Below are 19568 nucleotides of genomic sequence, written 5' to 3'. Positions count from 1 at the left end.
TTTGAGACTTGTGACATCCAGACTAGAACAGAAGAAAGTTTGGTCATTCGGCCATTGGTTTCAATCTACTGAAAATATTTTGGATTTATTTATACAACACAAACCTGTAGCATCTGTAGCATCAAAAAAGTAGGGTGAAGTGTTTCATTGTTTTACTGTGAGAAACTAGTACAAATATTTTATCACTTTTAAAATCTTTAGAAATCAATGATATTTTGATTTACGTTTATTTGTATGACTATTAATTACAGTCCTGAACTTTATAGAAAACAATAGACTTTCTTTATCTTCTATCTCGTCTATCATTTTTACGAGCAAATCTCTGCAAACACTCATAAGTATAACTTATAAAGCAATTATATTTTAATAAACCTAATCTTAAAAATTGTTGATGTTTTCTCTGCATCAGATAATTTGTTGTCTGGAACTTTGACAGTCATGAACATTTCATCTGGAGATAGCTCGAACTTTGTTACAAAATTCTCATTTATATTTTATATGTAGAATTCATAATAAGAAATGCAGCCACATTGACATTTTTAATTGCAGCCTTATTAGTTTCAAATCATATTTTAAACATTCATTGTATTACTTTCTGTTAGATTGACGTTTTGTTTCATTGTCCTGTTCTGGAACTGGGTGTAAATCTGCATTATGATTGATAAAGATCATAATCGTGGTTCCACGAAGACAAAAATAAATGCCCTAGAATTTTGTGTATTCATTTTCTACCTATTTGTTAAATTCATAAAAAAGTATATTTTGTGAGAGCCGCTTGGCAATGACTCCAAAGGTACTGGACCTTTGTAGCTTATTGTATTAAATCTCTCATTTTTAATTTAGCACCTTTTCAAGTACTCTTCTTTCTTGGACTGACTTGTGTAGTTAACCGTGGGTTGAGATGTACCATTTTGTATTCAATTTTTTATCCATGAAATACCTATCTTTTATCGTCTAATGCTTCAGATGACGTGATATGCTGTTTCTGTAACATAATCCGTTGTTGATGTCTCCTCATATATTTATAATCCAATTTTCTTCAGGTGTAGTTTCAGGCCACAATGTCTTATGAAAAGTATTCACCACCTCCTAAACTAATGTATCCGTACTGCGGCTTTTGACACTCCCAAGGTTTATTCCACACGAATATGAAGGAGTTAAATATTGATACAATTTTGCTAGATTTAAGTTTACGGAAAAAATCTTGTTACAGTTCCAGAGATACTTTACGTCAATGCTTTTTATATAATAATAATAATAACTACGAAAGACAATATTACCTAAATAAATATTATATTACTAAAAGTGTTTAATATCACATTTTTCTTAAGAATATATGTCGAAACTTTATTTCGCTACAGTTTTTCCTGAACAAATTCTGTACGTATTGAATTTAATTTATTATAGAGTAAATTACACTGAAATTATGGCGACTGATGGTTCCTATTTGGCATCTGTATATGAATTAGCTTCTCGTTTAGGAGCTGTTCTGGACCAACCTGCTGGAGTTATATTCTACATATTCGCAACATCCTGCTTTCGTAGGCCAGTCGCACTTTTTTGTGACTTCATTGTAAAGTAGGTTTGCAGAACAGGTTACGGTAAAATCACCTGATGGTCCGCAAGAGACGAAGGTTCTAGAAAAACAATAATGATTTTACAAAACGGTTTAAATTTTTTTTTAAAGATACTTTAATGTACAGGATACTAATTTGACTGCCCTTGTATCCTATAACATAATCACTGGTGCGGCTAGAAAAACGGGCAGCCTGTATATAAGACGAACTAAAATGCAGAACCAAACTTTAATGACGGATTCTACGACGAAAATGAACAAATATAATTCCTATAAATATGTCTCTGGAAATGCTAGGTTTTTGGATATACAAGGTGCTGAAAATTAATGAAAATATGTTGTTTATTTCAGGTAGAGCTTGAGTTTGTGTGGTTACTCGAATAATTACACAGCCCCACAAAAAAAAGTGCTTGGTCCGAAAGACCATGATATCCATATGGTTTTGGGGTCGCTGAATCCGAATTCGGTGTCCGTTTGACACGATTAGCTCTGGTTTAAGGTCAGTTCAAGGTCAAATGTAGAAAATCAATTGTCAACAAACTAAACCTATGTGTTTTTGGGATCGCCGAATCCGAATCCTGCATCGGTTTGACGAGATTAACTCTGGTTTAAGGTCAGTTCAAGGTCAAATGTAGAAAATCAATTGTCAACAAACTAAGGGGTCATCCATAAATTACGTAAGGGTATTTTTTCACATTTTCAACTCCCCCCTCCCCCCATGTAAAGAAACCGTAAGATTTTTCATAACCCCCCTCCCCCTCCCCCTCCCCCACCTTACGTAATACATTACATGATTTAATTAATTTTTTTTTATTATAAAAAAAGCTTTACAACTTCTAATAATAACATTTATTAATATATTTGTTATATTATAAATACATATATACCAAGAAAAATAGAAAAATTAATCTACATTATTTTATTACGTAAGAATTTCATTCCCCCTCCTCCCCCCAAGTAAGGAATGATAAGAAAATGTTGAGGACCCCCCCCCCCCCCCATTGAACCCTTACGTAATTTATGGATGACCCCTAAACCTATGTATCTATACGTTTTTGGGGTCGCCGATTCCGAATCCGATGTCCGTTTGACGCGAATAGCTCTGGTTTAAGGTCAGTTGAAGGTCAAATGTAGAAAATCAATTGTCAACAAACCAAACCTACGTTTCTATATGTTTTTGGAGTCGCCGAATCCGAATCCAGTGTTCGTTTGACTCGATCAGATCTGGTTTAAGTTCAGTTCAAGGTCAAATGTAAAGCCATTTATGTTGTTCGTATTTGATCCTATGTAAAACTATCCTCAAAATATGGCACTCCTATTTCAATGTGCGTTAGGTTTATAACATCCATGTTTGAAGTAATTTATCCAACAATATCATTGTAGTAATCTAAGGAAAATTCTTCATCGTTAGAAAAATATTCCTTATTCCTGTACTGATAGTAAAAAGCTGTCACTTTTCCGGCTTGCTTAGTTTTTTTTAGCCGTGATATTAGGAACTCTGCTCCATTCTCTGCCAGGCTCAAATCTCGAACATAATTTACTTTTTTTGTGATATTGCTCCTGTCTTTTTCACAACGTGATATGGAATATATTCGTTGTCACTAGTATCACTAGCAATATCAGTGATAGTTTCATTGCCACCCAAATTTCTCCCTTCTTTAATATCTTGGTGAAACCTTTCTCTCTGCTCAAACCCAATCAAATTTTTCATTTAGGTTTAAAACCAAAATATTTATATAAATATTTTTCGTATGCTGATTGATCTATTTCTATTAGAAAGTATTTAATAGACCTGCAGCTTCAAACGGACATCAGATTCGGATTCAACGACCCCCAAAACGTATAGATATGTAAGTTTACTTTGTTTTCAATTGATTCTCCACATTTGACCTTGAACTGACCTCAACCCAGATCTGATTGAGTCAAACGGACATCAGATTCGGATTCGGTGACCCCAAAAAATTATAGATATGCAGATTTACTTTGTTGGCAATTGATTATCTACATTTGACCTTGAACTGAACTTAAACCAGATCTGATCGAATCAAACGGACACCGGATTCGGATTCGGCGACTCCAAAAACGTGTAAATACGTAGGTTTAGTTTGTTGACAATTGATTTTCTACATTTGACATTGAACTGACCTTAAACCAGAGCTAATCGCATCATACGGACACCGGATTCGGATTCGGCGACCCCAAAACGATACATAAGTTGAAAAATAGATAGGTACATAGGTTTAGGTTGTTGACAATTGATTTTCTACATTTCACCTTGAACTGACCTTAAACCAGAGCTAATCGTCTCAAACGGACACCGGATTCGGATTCAGCGACCCCAAAACCATATAGGTACCATGGTCTTGTCTTTCGGACCTGCCACTTTTTTGTGGCGCTGTTATTTTCATTTAAAAAATTGATGTTTTGCCGCTTTCGGCAATAATTATCTATAAGTGGACTTTTATATCATTTATCTCGAAGTGCATTTTAACAACATACAATAATGAAAAGTCCTTAGTAGTACTTCCTCATAGCAATGGGTTAAATTTGAGATAATTTACTAGGTCGTTCCCTGAAACTATATACGGCACAGATACGTACACAGGAACTTATAGGAAATTTTATCCCGTAAAATCCCTAAACAGGTACTTTTAAAGAGAAGCTTAATATCGTGTGCGATATTATAGTGGAATTAATTATAGTTTAAAATATTAAGTTAGTTGGTAAATCTTATAAGGGGCAGAGACGAACCGTATTTTATCAAATGTTATTAAAAAATGCAGTCGTAGGTGGTTTATGTCATTTGTTTAAAATAAAACAATGACAAATGACACATATTAGTTTTCCAATAATTACAGTTTTATCAATTTGGGTCTTTCAATTTAACTATACTAGTTATACGATTTACCATTGCACAATTTTTTTTCTGTAGTTGATTCATTTGTCTTTTTATAATTTATTGTTTGTTAGTTAGTATGTGGTGTGAGTAAAGCCATTATAACAATATTTTAAAAGAATATTTTGTCTCGGTGTGATTTAGAAAAAATAATATATTTTCCTGTTATATCAAACATTGCGTATTGAAGTGGACATATCTCGAAAACAAGTAAATATAGGGAAAAACATTATACTGCATTTCCACGTTCCAGGGATCAAAATTTTTTTTAGTATCGCCACACCATCTATACAGAAGGATTTGAACTATCTAACTACAATTTGAAGCTATTCGAGAAACCTAACAACCTCAATTTTCGGAACTAAAATAAATTTCTTCATTTCGGAGATATTGGCAGCGGGAGTGTTACAGGAGCACACCCTGTATATGTAAATCCCAATGATTATGAATCGATATGGTTACATAGTAACATAATAAACAAATCAAAGTAATAAGGAAATTAAATGTAAGAGAAAATTTTATTGAATAAAAAATCTGCAAATTTTTTGATAAAACAACTGAATTATGAAACGACGGTTTTTGAAACTAACTTCTAAACGCTTTGTTTTAAATGCTCGACAATTTTTAGATAATTGACTCTGGAGAATAGAATGGAAGTAGAGACTCTATAGAACATCCATTTAAATTATCTGATCTTAATGATTTATATTTCTTTTTATCGGGATATTTGGAATATAAAGTGTTCCAAGCTAACTAATAAGACGCATATGACTCCAAGATTTTCTTAGAGAATTTACGAATATCGGTTAACTCCAGATCTGTTCACATTTTAAAAGAGAACTTAATGAGGTCTCATCCAATCATTCATTTGTTTCAAAGTTCATAATTTTTGGATTGACACTAGGCTGTAACATCCTCTATTTCTTAAACGAATTTAAAAAATTAGGAGTTTGAATTAACATTTTTGTCGAAAATTTATTTTGAGGAACTCCTTTTTAATCACCTCGGTATACTCATTACTTTATAAATCTTTTTGTATAAGAGATGTTGATGGTGATATATGGAACAGTAACTTTTAATGTAAAATAAATTAATGCGAAATTAGAGGAATATAAGTAATTTATAATTTTGCATGGCAGCATAACTAGAACGTAATATGCATAAAATTTATTATTAAATATGCCCAAAACGAGCTTATTTATGGAAAAATCGTAAAATTAATATTGTCTTTCCTTCATTGTTTAAAGTTAGATCCCGAGCGTTGCAAAATATACCTACATGTTATATCTCTAACCAAATTCAATTTCAGAAGACATTTTCTAATAAAGTCGATGCATATCTATTTTCGAAACCATTGGTGCGATGATATTGGGAATATTGAAACTAGTTTGCCCTGCAGCTGCAGATGTTCAAGTAGATGTGGTTGGTAATCCTTTTCCTTCAGGGAGTTCTTTCATTATACGTATAGTTTTGCGTGTTCCTTCACCACGATCTATTTGTAACGCTCCAGTTAGCGCTTCAAGATATAAGAGTAATAACGCTCATTCGAGTAATTTATGGAGCGCTACTTTGGCATATATTTTCCTTATTTTGTGCACCCAAATATTAAAAGACAAGATTTCTAATAAAAAAGTAACAGGAGGAAAACTACATAGATACGTTATCTTAGTTCAAGTTGTATTAGGCAGTACTACCTGCTGCTATTTAAAATTATCAATCAATTAATTGAAAGCTTGACTTCATGAAACGACGGTTATTGAATAAAATACTTAGACATCTGTTTAAACTGGATGGTTTAAACTATGGTTTTAGTTACCTGCAGCTTTCAGGATTTGAAAAGTCTCCAATTCCAGATGAACACACTCCAAAAGGTGAAATCGGTTTACCAGAACTGGCTTCGTCAAAGTGACAGATATAACTAGATTTGTCTAAATGAGTACCTTCAGGGCACTTAACAATTTCTTGTTCATTGTTGGGAAAAGTCCTTAAAAAGGAATTATCGTCTAATATCTGCTGGATTGGTAAAATAGGGTCTTCATTCGTTATTGTAAAACCTGACACTATTGCCACAAGGATGGAGGCTGTAAATTAATGGAAATATATTAAAATATTTGTCTTTCAGATTAGATTTAATGTAAAATGGTCGTACTAAACTGAGGTTGTTAATAAATAATAAAATAGGAAAAACTATATTTTTAGAGAAATCATTAATTATAAGTATACATGTGTTTTTTATAAACAGTCGTTGCTTTGCATGACAAGTTAGTAATTTATTTTTAAATAATAACTTGGGTTAAGCTTCTCTTTTCGAGCTAATACATGTTTCTAGAAGTCTGTTAGAACCTATATAAGTAATGTATATAATTAATTACCTCAAATGTTTTTTCAATCAAATACTAATCAATGGCACTCTCGAATTTTAAACGAGTATCTATAGTCTATAGTTTCAAATCATGATCACAAATTCACAGCTAAAAGAAGATATAAATTGCCTTGCCTTTATATTTAATAAAGTGCTAGTAGGCACTGATTTTGTAGGTTGACTGTAATTATTTTAGTCTAATCTTTAAGTCACTGTATCTGACTTTTTGACGACGAGAAGATATACCAGCTATTACTTAATTTTTCGATATGGATACACACACATACGACGAATTAGAGTTATTTACAACGTGCCTAATTTTATTGAAATAATTAGAAAAAACAATCAAATACAACGCATTATTATTGGCCCTGTTATTCTGCCCAATAGACAGAATGGGGAATTTTATTTAGAATTTTTGGAAAACACTTTATCCGAGTTATAGTCCACGGGCCCACGTAAAAAAAAAAAATGATTACCAGCAAGCTGTAACTTTGCGTGCAGCTTAAGTTTGACGAGTCTCCCAAGATTTGACTACGAAGAAAATTCAACAGTGGTAAGTTTCCCCGTGATTTTCAGGAAAACATGTCAATCTGGCATAAACATGGAATGTTATGATCAGCACTCTTTTTTAAGTTTAAATGAAAGATATATATTTTTTAAACCCCCCAAAAAATTTGTCCGACAAAAATGTTGGTATTTTGAGTTTGTCCCCCATGCCAAATATGTCGATTTGGTGACACTATGATTGGTGACAACCAGCAAGCTGATTTTTCTGGGAGGGTCTGGTAATAAGATTTGAAATGAAAGTATCTTATTGTCCGACAAAATTCTTGAGAAGTTGACAACATGGTTGGTGATAACCAGCAATCTGGTTTTGATTTTTTTCTCTAATAATTGAAATGTATAACACAATAATATACATGTCCGCCAAAGAGATTGGAAAATTTGCCATAAAAATGGGAAAAATATCTATTTTTGTGGTACCTAATGTTCATAAAATAATTAATTTTTTAATGAAAATATAAGGAAGAATAAATAAGAAAATTATCTTGTTAACAGGAGCAACACAAATTGAAATTCATAAATAATTATGTCTAACTAATTTAATTAATCTCCATCAAAATGATTTCTTTGTTCAAAAAACGTAAATGTATATTTTATTTTATAAACTATTGTAACTATTTTATAAAAAATGGTAACTGTACAATGAATGCATAAATTTTTGCTTGTTTTTTAAATTAAAATTTGCAATCTTGTTTTGACAAACAGTTTACACATAGTTTTGTTCTTGAAAAACCAATTAAACCAATTTTAAACCAATTTTAAAAATATTATTATACATTTATCAACGCGTTATTAAAAGATTGTCTTGTTGTAAAGTATAAATCCTTAATGCGAAATGACTTTGCAGCATTTAAAACCTGCTGCCAAAGTTCTTAACAGGTGTTTATAGTTTCTCCATAAACAATTGATTTCATGTAACCCTAAAAAACGGAAGTCTCGGCATTCCATCTCACATTTATGTACATACAATTTAAATTAAGATGTAATTTTAGGTACGAATAATACTTAATGGACAGTAGCATACAAATGACAGCAATAAGACAAGTGGAGTATGTCAATTATTTGATTTTGCAAAATGCAATAATAAAGTCAAAAAGTTACTTTTTTTAAAAAGCTTTAAGTTGCTTAGATCACTGAGTTCAAAAGTGATGTCATAAACTTATATCATGTTTGATTTGTTATCCACAAAGTTAAGCACAAAAAATAAGTTACTTGCTCAATTATTGCATTTTGACAGTTAGTTGACAGCTTGTTGACAGCTGTAAGCTGATGACTACATAATTTTATATTATCATATTTATATTCACTTATCTAAAAAACTTGAAGTTATAAACAAAAAATAATTTTTTGACTTTATTACCGGACTTTGAAGAATTGTTGACAGCTAAATGACAGCTGCCGATAGTCATTGTTATTGATTTGATATCGTCTTTGAACTTATCGAACTAAAAAAAAAAGAAAGAAAAAACATAAAAAACAAGTTTTTGGCTTTATTATAGCACATTGACAGTTATTTGACAGCTGCCAACTGTCAATTTTGAAAATCTAATAACAGATCTGAATTCAGCAACCTCAAAGATATAGACCTAGATAATAAAAAAAATGAAATAGGCTATTTCATAAGTCTATACACACTGCGCATATACATAAATCCGTGGAGGATATTCGGAGCTTTAAAGCTCTGTACCGGCCAAACTATCCATTTTTGAGCTTTGTGGCCATTGAGACAATTGACCAGTATGATGAACTCTATCACATATCAAAAATTCAGCGAATTTGACCGGGACCCAATTTCCATAAGATTTGTGCGGGGTCCTTTAATAACATCAACTTGGTAACTTCTCAAGCAATTTTTATTGTATTTGATTGTTTTTACTAATTATCTCAATAAAATTAGGCATGTTGTAAATAACTCTAATTTGTCGTATGTGTGTGTATGCATATCGAAAAATGAAGTAACATGTGGTAGTAAATACTCATTAAGAATTGGCAGGTACAATGACTTAAAGATCAAACTTAAATTACAGTTAACTTACAAAATCAGTGCCTACTAGCACTTTGTTAAGTATTGTTTAATATGGGTGGCAAGATAATGTAGACATTTAAAAAATATTTTTTTGTACCCAACCCGCTCATTTAATCAAAATTCTCCAAAAACCCAAAAACTTCCAAATGGAATTATCAATCAAATTAAAAATAGTTGTCATTATTGCCAGAAAGAGGATAAAGTTATGAATGGATATTAAGTTAAACTGAGAAAAACCCACGACTTTTCAAAATGTCATTTCTTTTTAAAGTTTGATATTTATATATAATATTTTTTCTGTTATGTTTATAATTCAATACGAGAAGGGATGCTATCTGATGAAACAATTCCTAGTAAATTGTGGAAAGAAACAGATCTGTTTGTAGCAACTGCTTTTTACGTGATTAACCTTTGTCAAGTGTGATAATAGAAAGCAAGAATACGGGATTTTTACGTGTTTTATTTTATTAAATAAAGCTTTTTTGTTTAAAAAATTTGTGTACCTGTTATTAGAGGACATACAAATAATGTTTTAAAGGTATTTATCTTTTTCCAAATATTGAAAAATGTACGTTATTAAATTTTTACCAAAAATGTATTGTTTGAATGAAATTCACTTCACTAATAGTGTTGCAGAATATTATAAGCGCATGTTCACGAGGAGGAATTATATGTTATTCGCAACTAGCTGTTCGATTTATTAGAGCAGAATCAACACTCCGATTGAAAATTGCTTTTAGTGCAATTCAAGTGATTGCGGTTAATGATATATTGTAGAAATATCGAGAGCCCTAATTGTGAAGATAAATCACTGGGGAAAAATCTAAGACCAAATCGACAGACACATTAACACAATTCCTCGCAGTAACAGGCATGATGGTAGCCGTGCAGACAGCAGTAGGCGCAGTTCAATGGAATAAAATGAAATGCGCTTTGAAATCTGCCGAGAGACATAAATGAAATTCAGCTTGCTTCGCTATAGTTTGTACCGTATTGAATCTTACTGCATTACATTCAACTTAAAGGGATATTCACTTTTTGCAATAAAGTACTGACGCGGAAGGATTGTGATTCGATGAAAAATAGGTAAAGCAGACGGAGCGGTATTTCATCGGGTTTCCGTACTGCACTGAAATCATTTGTACTAAGAAATAAACTACAATTCCTTCTGACTTTTAACTGATTAGTCTACTTTAACAATATTCCATGTTATTATTCACCTAAGGCAAAGAGAGAACAGTTGGATCAGTAGGAGGAACACTGCCAATAACTTCTAGGATACACATACCAATAATTCAGATTTCTCATAAAGTATTATTATATTAACAGTATAACGAATAACAGAAATCATTTACAGTTTTCGAAAAAAATTACTAGGAAAAAAGTTTTGATGAGTTAAATAAGTAGGTAGTTAATTTTTTGTATTTATTCCTGGAACACCATGTATATAACAATTATGATAATAATGAAATATTATTATTTTTATTATTATTATTATTATTATTATTATTATTATTATTATTATTATTTTATATGTAAATTGTGGAATTATTATTATTATTATTATTATTATTATTATTATTATTATAACGCAGATAATTGTAAGAATTCACCAAACTGTTCTATGGTTCATATTGTGAGGTCTTGCCACTTGTTTTGTACTTACTGTTAGACTACACAGACTAAATACAAAAGAAAGTCCAAACCCAAGAGAGCCACATATTATTTCCGAAGGAATTCGATGTGCTGAATATGATCCTGTAGTTACAATTCATGGCTTCACGACAAATATTGGAGAAAAGTGAAAAATTTGTGTGAAAACTAGCCCAAACATAGGTCAAAACTATTTTTTCCCTAAATTTTGTTTAAATATATCATTTTCGTAGTATTTTGAGGTGCTGAATACGATACCATTAGTGAAATTTACCTCTGACATCGATATTTCTCAGAAAATTCAAAATTAGTGCTTTTTTTGCACACCTGAAAATTAAAAAAGTAATACTACTAATTTATTAATATCATTAATATGTTCATTGTTCATATATGTCGTCAACAAAGAAATGATATACTATTAAAGAATCAATGTCGGTGTTCAGTAATTCTGCTTTACTATTAAATTTGTTTTTAATGTAGTTGCAATAAAAATTATGCACAATTATTTTAGAAATAACTAATATGCTAAATCCTACATACGTAGGTTTATTAAATGTAATGTTTAATTGTTTCATTTTCATTATAACCATATTTTTATCAAAAATTGTACAACTGTGAAAATTTGTCTTTAAAATATAATAGTTTGCATCATATACCATCTAGTGACTAACTTTACGTCTCTATATTTTCTAACATTTTCCATGGTTTCTCCAAAACCAGCATTATTCATTAGTTCGTAAAAATTTTTGCTTAATTGTCTTCATTCTTTATTTTGAAGTCAATATACAGGCTGTCTACTATAAGAGGGCCACTCCTATGTATCTCGCTTAATACCCGATGCACGTCAAAAATCTTTATTTGTTTTTTTGTTGCATTTTTTGAGGCCTTAGTGGTCGTAAAAACAAATTTGAGATCCATGGCCAATTTTATGAGAAATCATAAAAAAACCAGAAAAGTACCGAAAGTTTAGGGCCGTCTAACTTTTTTATTTTAAGATATAAGAAAACTTATTTTAATATAATTTCATGACAAAAATTATATCTTTCACCTAGTGTAAACAAATTTTTGTAGTATCGTGTGTAATTTGCTGCACCGTCTACGCGGACAAAAAAAATTGTCATCGAAGCAGACTGTGAATACAAAAATTGCTTGTTTTTTCCTCTTTCATGCGATGTACCACATATTGCCTTTATCTTTTATATTTATTAGGTACATTTTTATAATTTTGGTATCAAAAATGTAGATTAATGTATAGAAATTGTTTTAAAAAGGTCAACTACAAACAATTTTATGAATATAATGTACTTTTTTGAAGCTAAGAATCTGCAATATCAGTTTACCATCATAGAAGTAAGGTCCTATGATTTTGGTATCAAGAATTCTAACCCAAACATTTACTGAAAACCTTTGTTGAAATTCAGTTTCTCCGTGCCAATGTAAATTACCATTAGTCCATTTGAAGTAAATGTACCTATTAAAAAATCCATTGTTACAAAAATTAAGCACATCTGACCAGCAAAATTCTTCTGCATATAAAACAATTTTCTCTATTTCTTTCTTGTCACCATCTACAGAACCCAAATCTCGGTTTATCTTCCTCCCTCAAGTTCAAGAGGTGCACTTTTTTCACCTTATACCATTTGAAACCATTTTTTCGTAATATCCTTCTTGCACTATCCTGCTCTAAATTGTAGTTCACTTCAATCTCTCACTGTTTTGCTCATTTTTCGTATTTACTTAATTTAAAATTCTGTTAACACCTGATTTTTATAGCGCAGGTTTTCTACATTCCGCAAGTGCTTGAATATAATTGAAATTGCATTGATACAAACATATTACACTTCTCAATATGTGAAAATATCATTATTATTCAAAATTTTTAGTTTTTCAAATCACAGTTAACTGTACCAATTTCCAAACCAACAGTTATGTATAAACTAAGTATAACAATAAACGATTTGTTACATAATGATATTACTGGGATAACACATCTGTTTTCATAGCGTACTACATTTAGCGTAAGCTACTTTGTCTGTGCAAGAACAATGTTGGAGGCTCAGTTTTCTCTAAAGTAAAAAACCAATATTATAAAAATGTGTATTTTGCTTAAAAGAAGTGTATTCATTATATTTATTAATTTTTTTATAGTTGACACATGTCTACAACAATTTCTACGTTAACACGAAAATGTTTACATTTTTATACTAAAATTATAAAAAATGTAATAAATATAAAAGATACAGGCAACATGTAGTATATCGCATGAAAGAGGAAAAAACAAGCAATTTTTTGTAGCCACAGCCTGCTTCGATGACAATTTTTTTTTGCCCGCGTAGAGGGCGCAACAAATTACATACAATATTTTAAAAATCTGTTTGCACTAGGTGAAAGATATCAATTTTGCCATGAAATTTTATAAAAATAAAATTTCTCTATCTCTTAAAATAAAAAACTTAAACGGCCCTAAACTTTCTGTACTTTTCCAGTTTTTTATGATTTCTCATAAAGTTGATCATGGATCTCAAATTTGTTTTTACGATCATAATGACCCAAAAAAATGCAACAAAAACATATAAAGATTTTTGACGTGCATCGTATATTAAGCGAGATTCATAGGAGTGGCTCTCTTATAATAGTAGACAGCCTGTATGTTTTCATCCAACAACTTCGCCTAACTTTTAAAATTTGATGAATTTTTTCAAATTTTAATCCTAAAGATGTGACTTTATCAAACAGAGTGGTCAATAATTTTGGAATTTTTATTTTGATGTTGGAGGTAAAAGCTTTAAGTTTCTCATGAAGTTCTTAGTGATTACTTTTTTAATTTTCAGGTACGTAAGAAAGCACTATTTTTGGTTTTCTGAGAAATATCGAGCTCAGAGATAAATTTCACCATGTTATCGTATTCAGCGCCTCAAAATACTACGAAAATGGTTGACCCATATTGGAGCCAATTTTCACCCAAATAGTGGACTTTCTGAGAACTATCGAGGTCATGGGTAAATTTTCCTAAAGGTATCGCATTCAGCGCCTCAAAGTACTACAAAATTGATATATTTGGACAAAATTTAGGAAAAAATCAGTTTTATTTTATTTATTTATTTATTTATTTATTTATTTATTTATTTATTTATTTAGAAATTACAATATCCAACGGGACAAAGTCCCAATTATAGGATAAGGTAAAACAGAAAACCTTAACTAAATTTTAAAAGAAAAAGACAAACTAACATTAAATATAAAAATATAAATACTACATAACATAGAGCAATCAAAATATAAAATCCAGACAAAAAACTTAAGGATAAACAATAACAGACAGATAAAACAAATAAGCTAACAAACATATACAAGATAAGGATTACATTTACTAGACAAACAATTTTTTTATGTCATTCATACAATGAAAAAATATATCAAGTCGATCTTCATACTTCTGGTAATTGGAAATCATTTGATATAGGGGAGATGCTATTAGTAAGTTGGTACGAGGTGTGGGTAATTGTAAAACGGAGTGAAATCTAGAATTAAGTCTAGGAACATGATATAAAATCCTTGAGACTAACGAGTCTGCATTTAACGTGTTATTTATGATTTTAAAAAGGAATATAATTGAAAACATAATTCGCCTACGACAGAGACTATTAAAATTAAAACAAGAAAGCAATAAATCTTGAGGTGTACCACGAGGAGGATAAAATCCATAACTAATAAAATGAATAGTCTTTAAAAATCTCCGTTGTACTTTCTCTAAATGAATATTATAGATATTATAAATGGGACTCCAAACAACCGATGCATATTCAAGTTTGCAACGCACAAATGCTGCATACAATATATTTAGAATCTTTACGTTCTGAAAGTCCTTAGAATTACGCAAAATAAAGCCTAAATTCTTATAAGCAGATTTGGTTACTAAACTAATGTGGTCGTCAAACGATAATCTGGTATCGAAAGTAACACCAAGGTCAGTAAATTGCGTAACTCTATTTAAAAAAGATTCACCAATTTTATAATCAAAATCTAGATTAGTTTTGCGTCGACTGTAAGTCATAAATTTACATTTACTTACATTCAGAGGTAGATTATTACATGAACACCAATTGTGTAATCTGTCAAGATTATCTTGTAATGTAGTACAGTCAGTAGATGATTTAACTTCCAAGAATAACTTCAGGTCGTCCGCATATAGTAAATAGTTGACATCGAGGCATTCAGTTAAGTCATTAATAAAAATAATAAATAACAGTGGTCCCAGAATTGACCCTTGCGGAACTCCTGAAGATTGATGGAATTTACATGATTGAAAGCCTCGATACTGCACAAATTGGTACCTATTACTAAAATAGGATTTAAACAGAGTTAATAGAGCAGGAGATATACCATAAGACTCCAATTTCAAAGTTAATAAATTGTGATCAAGCCGATCGAAAGCTTTAGAAAAGTCGGTATACACAACATCAACCTGACTTCCTGCATCCAAAGCTTCAGCAATAAATTGGGTTTTCTCAACTAGATTTGAGGTAGTTGAACGACCACTCATAAATCCATGTTGGTACGGAGATATAGATTTTTCAATATGAAAATAAAGTCGATTGTGTAAGAAAATTTCTAGAATTTTTGAAAAGTTACTTATAATAGCTATGGGCCGATAATTAGTTATGTCGTTTTTAGTCCCTTTTTTATAAACGGGGCATATTCGCGACTCTTTCCGTACTTGTGGATATTCTTTATACTTAATTATAGAATTAAATATGATTGTTTTGACCCATATTTGGATCAGTTTCACCCAAAAACTTCACTTTTCTCCGAAATTTGTTGTCAAGTCATGAATTTTGACTACAGGATCGTGTTCAGCGCATCGAATTCCTTTCGGAAAAGATAAGTGGCTCTCTTGGGTTTCGACTTTTTTTTGTGTGTGGTTGTATTTGTTATCTTCAATTTCGTTCAAAATTACAGCGTCTATATTTTCACGATTTTCATTTCCATTTTTCTCTCCATTTTTTTCATTGTACCAATTCCACATAAAGGTTGATAAATTCGTTGAAAAGTTTGGTTATTAGGTTGCAAGGCTGAGAAATCTTTCGTGACAATATGATCTGCCAAATCGTAAGTTACTGAATTAAATTAAATGTTTTAATAAGTTTTGAACAGAAAACCTACTACTACTCATTCACTACCAGTTTAAATCAAATTGACAGTGATGCAGGGAAAATTTAGAAGTATATTGATTATCTCGAAAATCTGTGTAGAAGCAAGGGCGGACCAATTTGAATACATTTAAAGCTAACAAGGTAAACCAAATTCAGTTAAATCTTGACGGTTTCTTTACCTTTAACTATTTTAAATACTGTTTATCGAATATCTCAAAAAAAGTTAGTCTGTAATACCTATTGCTAGTATAATTATTTTTGATGAGGTGATCATCTGTCATTTAGTGACGTCCAAGATATACCTCAAAAATTCTTTCTTCTATTAGTACGTTGCAAATAATGAACTTCAGCATCTTTCCAATTTTGTGGGAGTATAATTTTCTAGTTATAAAAGAAAATCTAGAGCTTCAGATGAACATTTGACTCGCTGGATCTCAGAAACAAAGGATTTTATTGATACATATTGTTAAGAACGTTTTGTGTTAAGTTGACGACGTATATCACCTCCCTAGATATTGCCTACATTATCTGTAACATCCTGAAGCGACAATTTGGGTCATAGTTAAATAAATTTTAAAGGATAAATTAAATATATCCTTAATTCAATGAGCATTGGGGCATACCGAACTAATATTTTTATGCAGGGATCCAGAGTGATACGGGTAGAGCAAACTATACAGCTTTTTAATTAGTAAGGGAGGAGGAATACACCCATTTCAATCTAGCGACCACAAATTAATGAGGGTTGTTGTTGAGTTTGATTGAAATGCTGTAAAAACAACTTTTCTGTCCCTGTAGGAAAGTTTATCTAGCACCGTATGATAGCTTTTAGCACAAGTTAAAAATTGTTTTTGTTTCAGTAATTATAGTTTCGAAAATAGTTTACAAAATTACAAATTAGGTTTTAAATGTAAAATGTACGTAAAGATAAACTAAGTGATGTGATGTGGAGACGCGTATTTTTAAATTTTTATTTGTGCGCTTTTTCAATGGGCAACTATACTTCCATAAAAAATACTGTACATTGATTCCTTTATTACAAATGTTTATTTATTTCTTCTTTTATTTCTTTAACAGGTAGCAAAAAACATAATGAATAGAATAATTTTATTTCACAATTGCTTTCCACGTGGTTTAAGAGTGAAAATTAAGAAATGCCAATATTGGAATATTTTGTGATGTGAAATATACCATATTTACCTATTTCACGTGTATACCTAGAGATGAAATTTATTTTACTAGGACTTATTTATTACTAAATATATTATTGCAATGAAGTAATTGCTATAAATATATCTGGTATTTACAGATAAAGGGCATATACAAATCTGTAATCAGTTTTTTTACCAGTACGTACTTATAAACTTACGCTTTGTTAGTATTAAATTTAATGAGATACTTAAATTAATGACGTTAGGATAAGTTTAGTTAAAATTACGAAAGATAATCATATTAAAATTATACCTAGTACACACAGAAATGAAGAAAAAACAACAAAAGATGAAAAAGGCGCTTTTAAATATTTATTATAATTTTGTTATGAAGTATACGTTCCTTTCTAAAAAAGCATTCTGTTTTATCGATTACTTATCGACTGTCGTATCTTTATAAAATATAAAACTTACCAAAAATGACAGCACTGTGCAAAATAGCCATTTGAATACTTGGTTTCACAACGATAAATTTCGAATGGCAGAGAATAAACAATAATTTATTTATCACTAAATACAGATAAGACAAAAATGTTTTATCTTCGAACTATTGAAAGTATCGGCGGGATTTATTACTTTTTATAAGATCGGTGATGCCACGTAACTACGTAACGGAAATATTCAATGAATATACTTTTGAATATTCTAAATTCAACAATAGAGGAACAAGACTCAAAAACAAATCTAAATATAAATGTACGCTGCCGAACAATCTCTCAGCGCGGATCAAGTACATGACGTGTTTGACAGTAATTTTCTTTGTATTAAATACGTACACCTCTGACAATATTTTGAGGCGTGGATTAAATAAAAATAATATACATACTTATGTAGCGTAGAAATAACATAACTTGCATAAGTGTACAAGATAAGTTTAAAAAAATTTCCTTAATACATTAAACCACTTTTCATGCTGTCAACAAATGAAGTAAATATTTTTTTATATAGACACTAAGGACACACTTGACATATTATAACTTCCATAAAATTACAAATCACGTACCTACTTTGATTTTGTTAAGTGTCATGCAATTATAGTCTGTTTAGAAATGAAAGAGAGCAATAAAAGCTTATGTATGCAAATCGTAAATAAATGTAGTACTGGTGCTTATATTCAATATTTTTATATTATGTATTATCGGTATAGGATGAGGTGTACTTTTAAAAAAACTTTGTGCGATTGGATTGTACTAAATTGTAGCAGGTAGCTAAAATTTAATCCCCGACAATCCGTCTTTGTCTATGCCGCTTCAATTTCTCGGTCCATTTCTCTTATAAGTAAACAATATAAAAACAGCATTTCAAAACATGAGGCTACTTTAAGCATCATAACCGGGTTAAGAGGGTTTTTAGTAATTCAAATAAAATTATTCAATATTATTATCAAAATATTTATTTAAATTTAATGAATAGACTTTTATTCCACACAAAAATATATGTATTTTGAAAATTCAAATTATGGTGAGTAAATGTAGTGTTGTATAAATGTACAATAAAGAAAATAAAAAAGTAGGTATATTAAAATTCATCCTCTGAATATTCTGATGAATTATCTTCGTCTCCTAGATTGATAACGATAGGTTCCACAGTAACGTCAATTAAATTATCGAGTTCCCACATTTTCTCCTCTTCTTTTTGTACATGATGTATACATCTTTGCCAGTTATCTGCAGTTACTCGTTCCAAGGAATTTTTTAACAAAATTTTCACGTCACTTAATTTAAACGTCGTATTATTTCGCGCTACATCTCCTTTTACCTGCGCCCAGACTAATTCGATTGGGTTAAGTTCACAGTGATAAGGTGGTAACCGTAGTACCGTTATTTGGCGATTTGTTGCCATTTCATCGATAACATATTTTTTCTGATCTTTATTAAGATTGACAAGTGTCAAAAGTTCCTTTTTCACCATATTTGTTTCAAAAGAAATGTTTTTTCCGGATAACCATTGAATTATATCGGCTTTCCTCCAAGCAGTCGTAGGCGTCCGCTCGGTCTGCCGTGAATGGTAACTGGCATTATCCATGACAATTACAGACCCCGGAGGAATAAGATCCAACATCTGTGTAAAATACTCTTCGAAAACATCTGCGTTCATGTCTTCGTGATAGTCACCTGTATTTTT

General features: G+C 30.7%; 1 protein-coding gene across 1 annotated transcript; it reads right to left on the bottom strand.

The window, feature by feature from the left end:
• Window positions 1–1294: 1294 nt before the first annotated feature.
• Window positions 1295–17965, bottom strand: LOC108904361. Its single transcript, XM_018706881.1, has 3 exons — window positions 17859–17965; window positions 6289–6553; window positions 1295–1637 (listed from the first exon to the last, which is right to left on the bottom strand). The coding sequence occupies exons 1-3, from the start codon at window positions 17887–17889 to the stop codon at window positions 1478–1480; spliced, it is 456 nt and encodes a 151-aa protein (XP_018562397.1). The 5' UTR covers window positions 17890–17965; the 3' UTR covers window positions 1295–1477.
• Between the last annotated feature and the right edge of the window lie 1603 nt (window positions 17966–19568).

This window comes from Anoplophora glabripennis, unplaced genomic scaffold, assembly GCF_000390285.2.
Source record: "Anoplophora glabripennis isolate ALB-LARVAE unplaced genomic scaffold, Agla_2.0 scaffold141, whole genome shotgun sequence".
NCBI classification, from domain to species: Eukaryota; Metazoa; Arthropoda; class Insecta; order Coleoptera; family Cerambycidae; genus Anoplophora; species Anoplophora glabripennis.
This window is presented reverse-complemented; position numbering and strand designations above follow the sequence as displayed.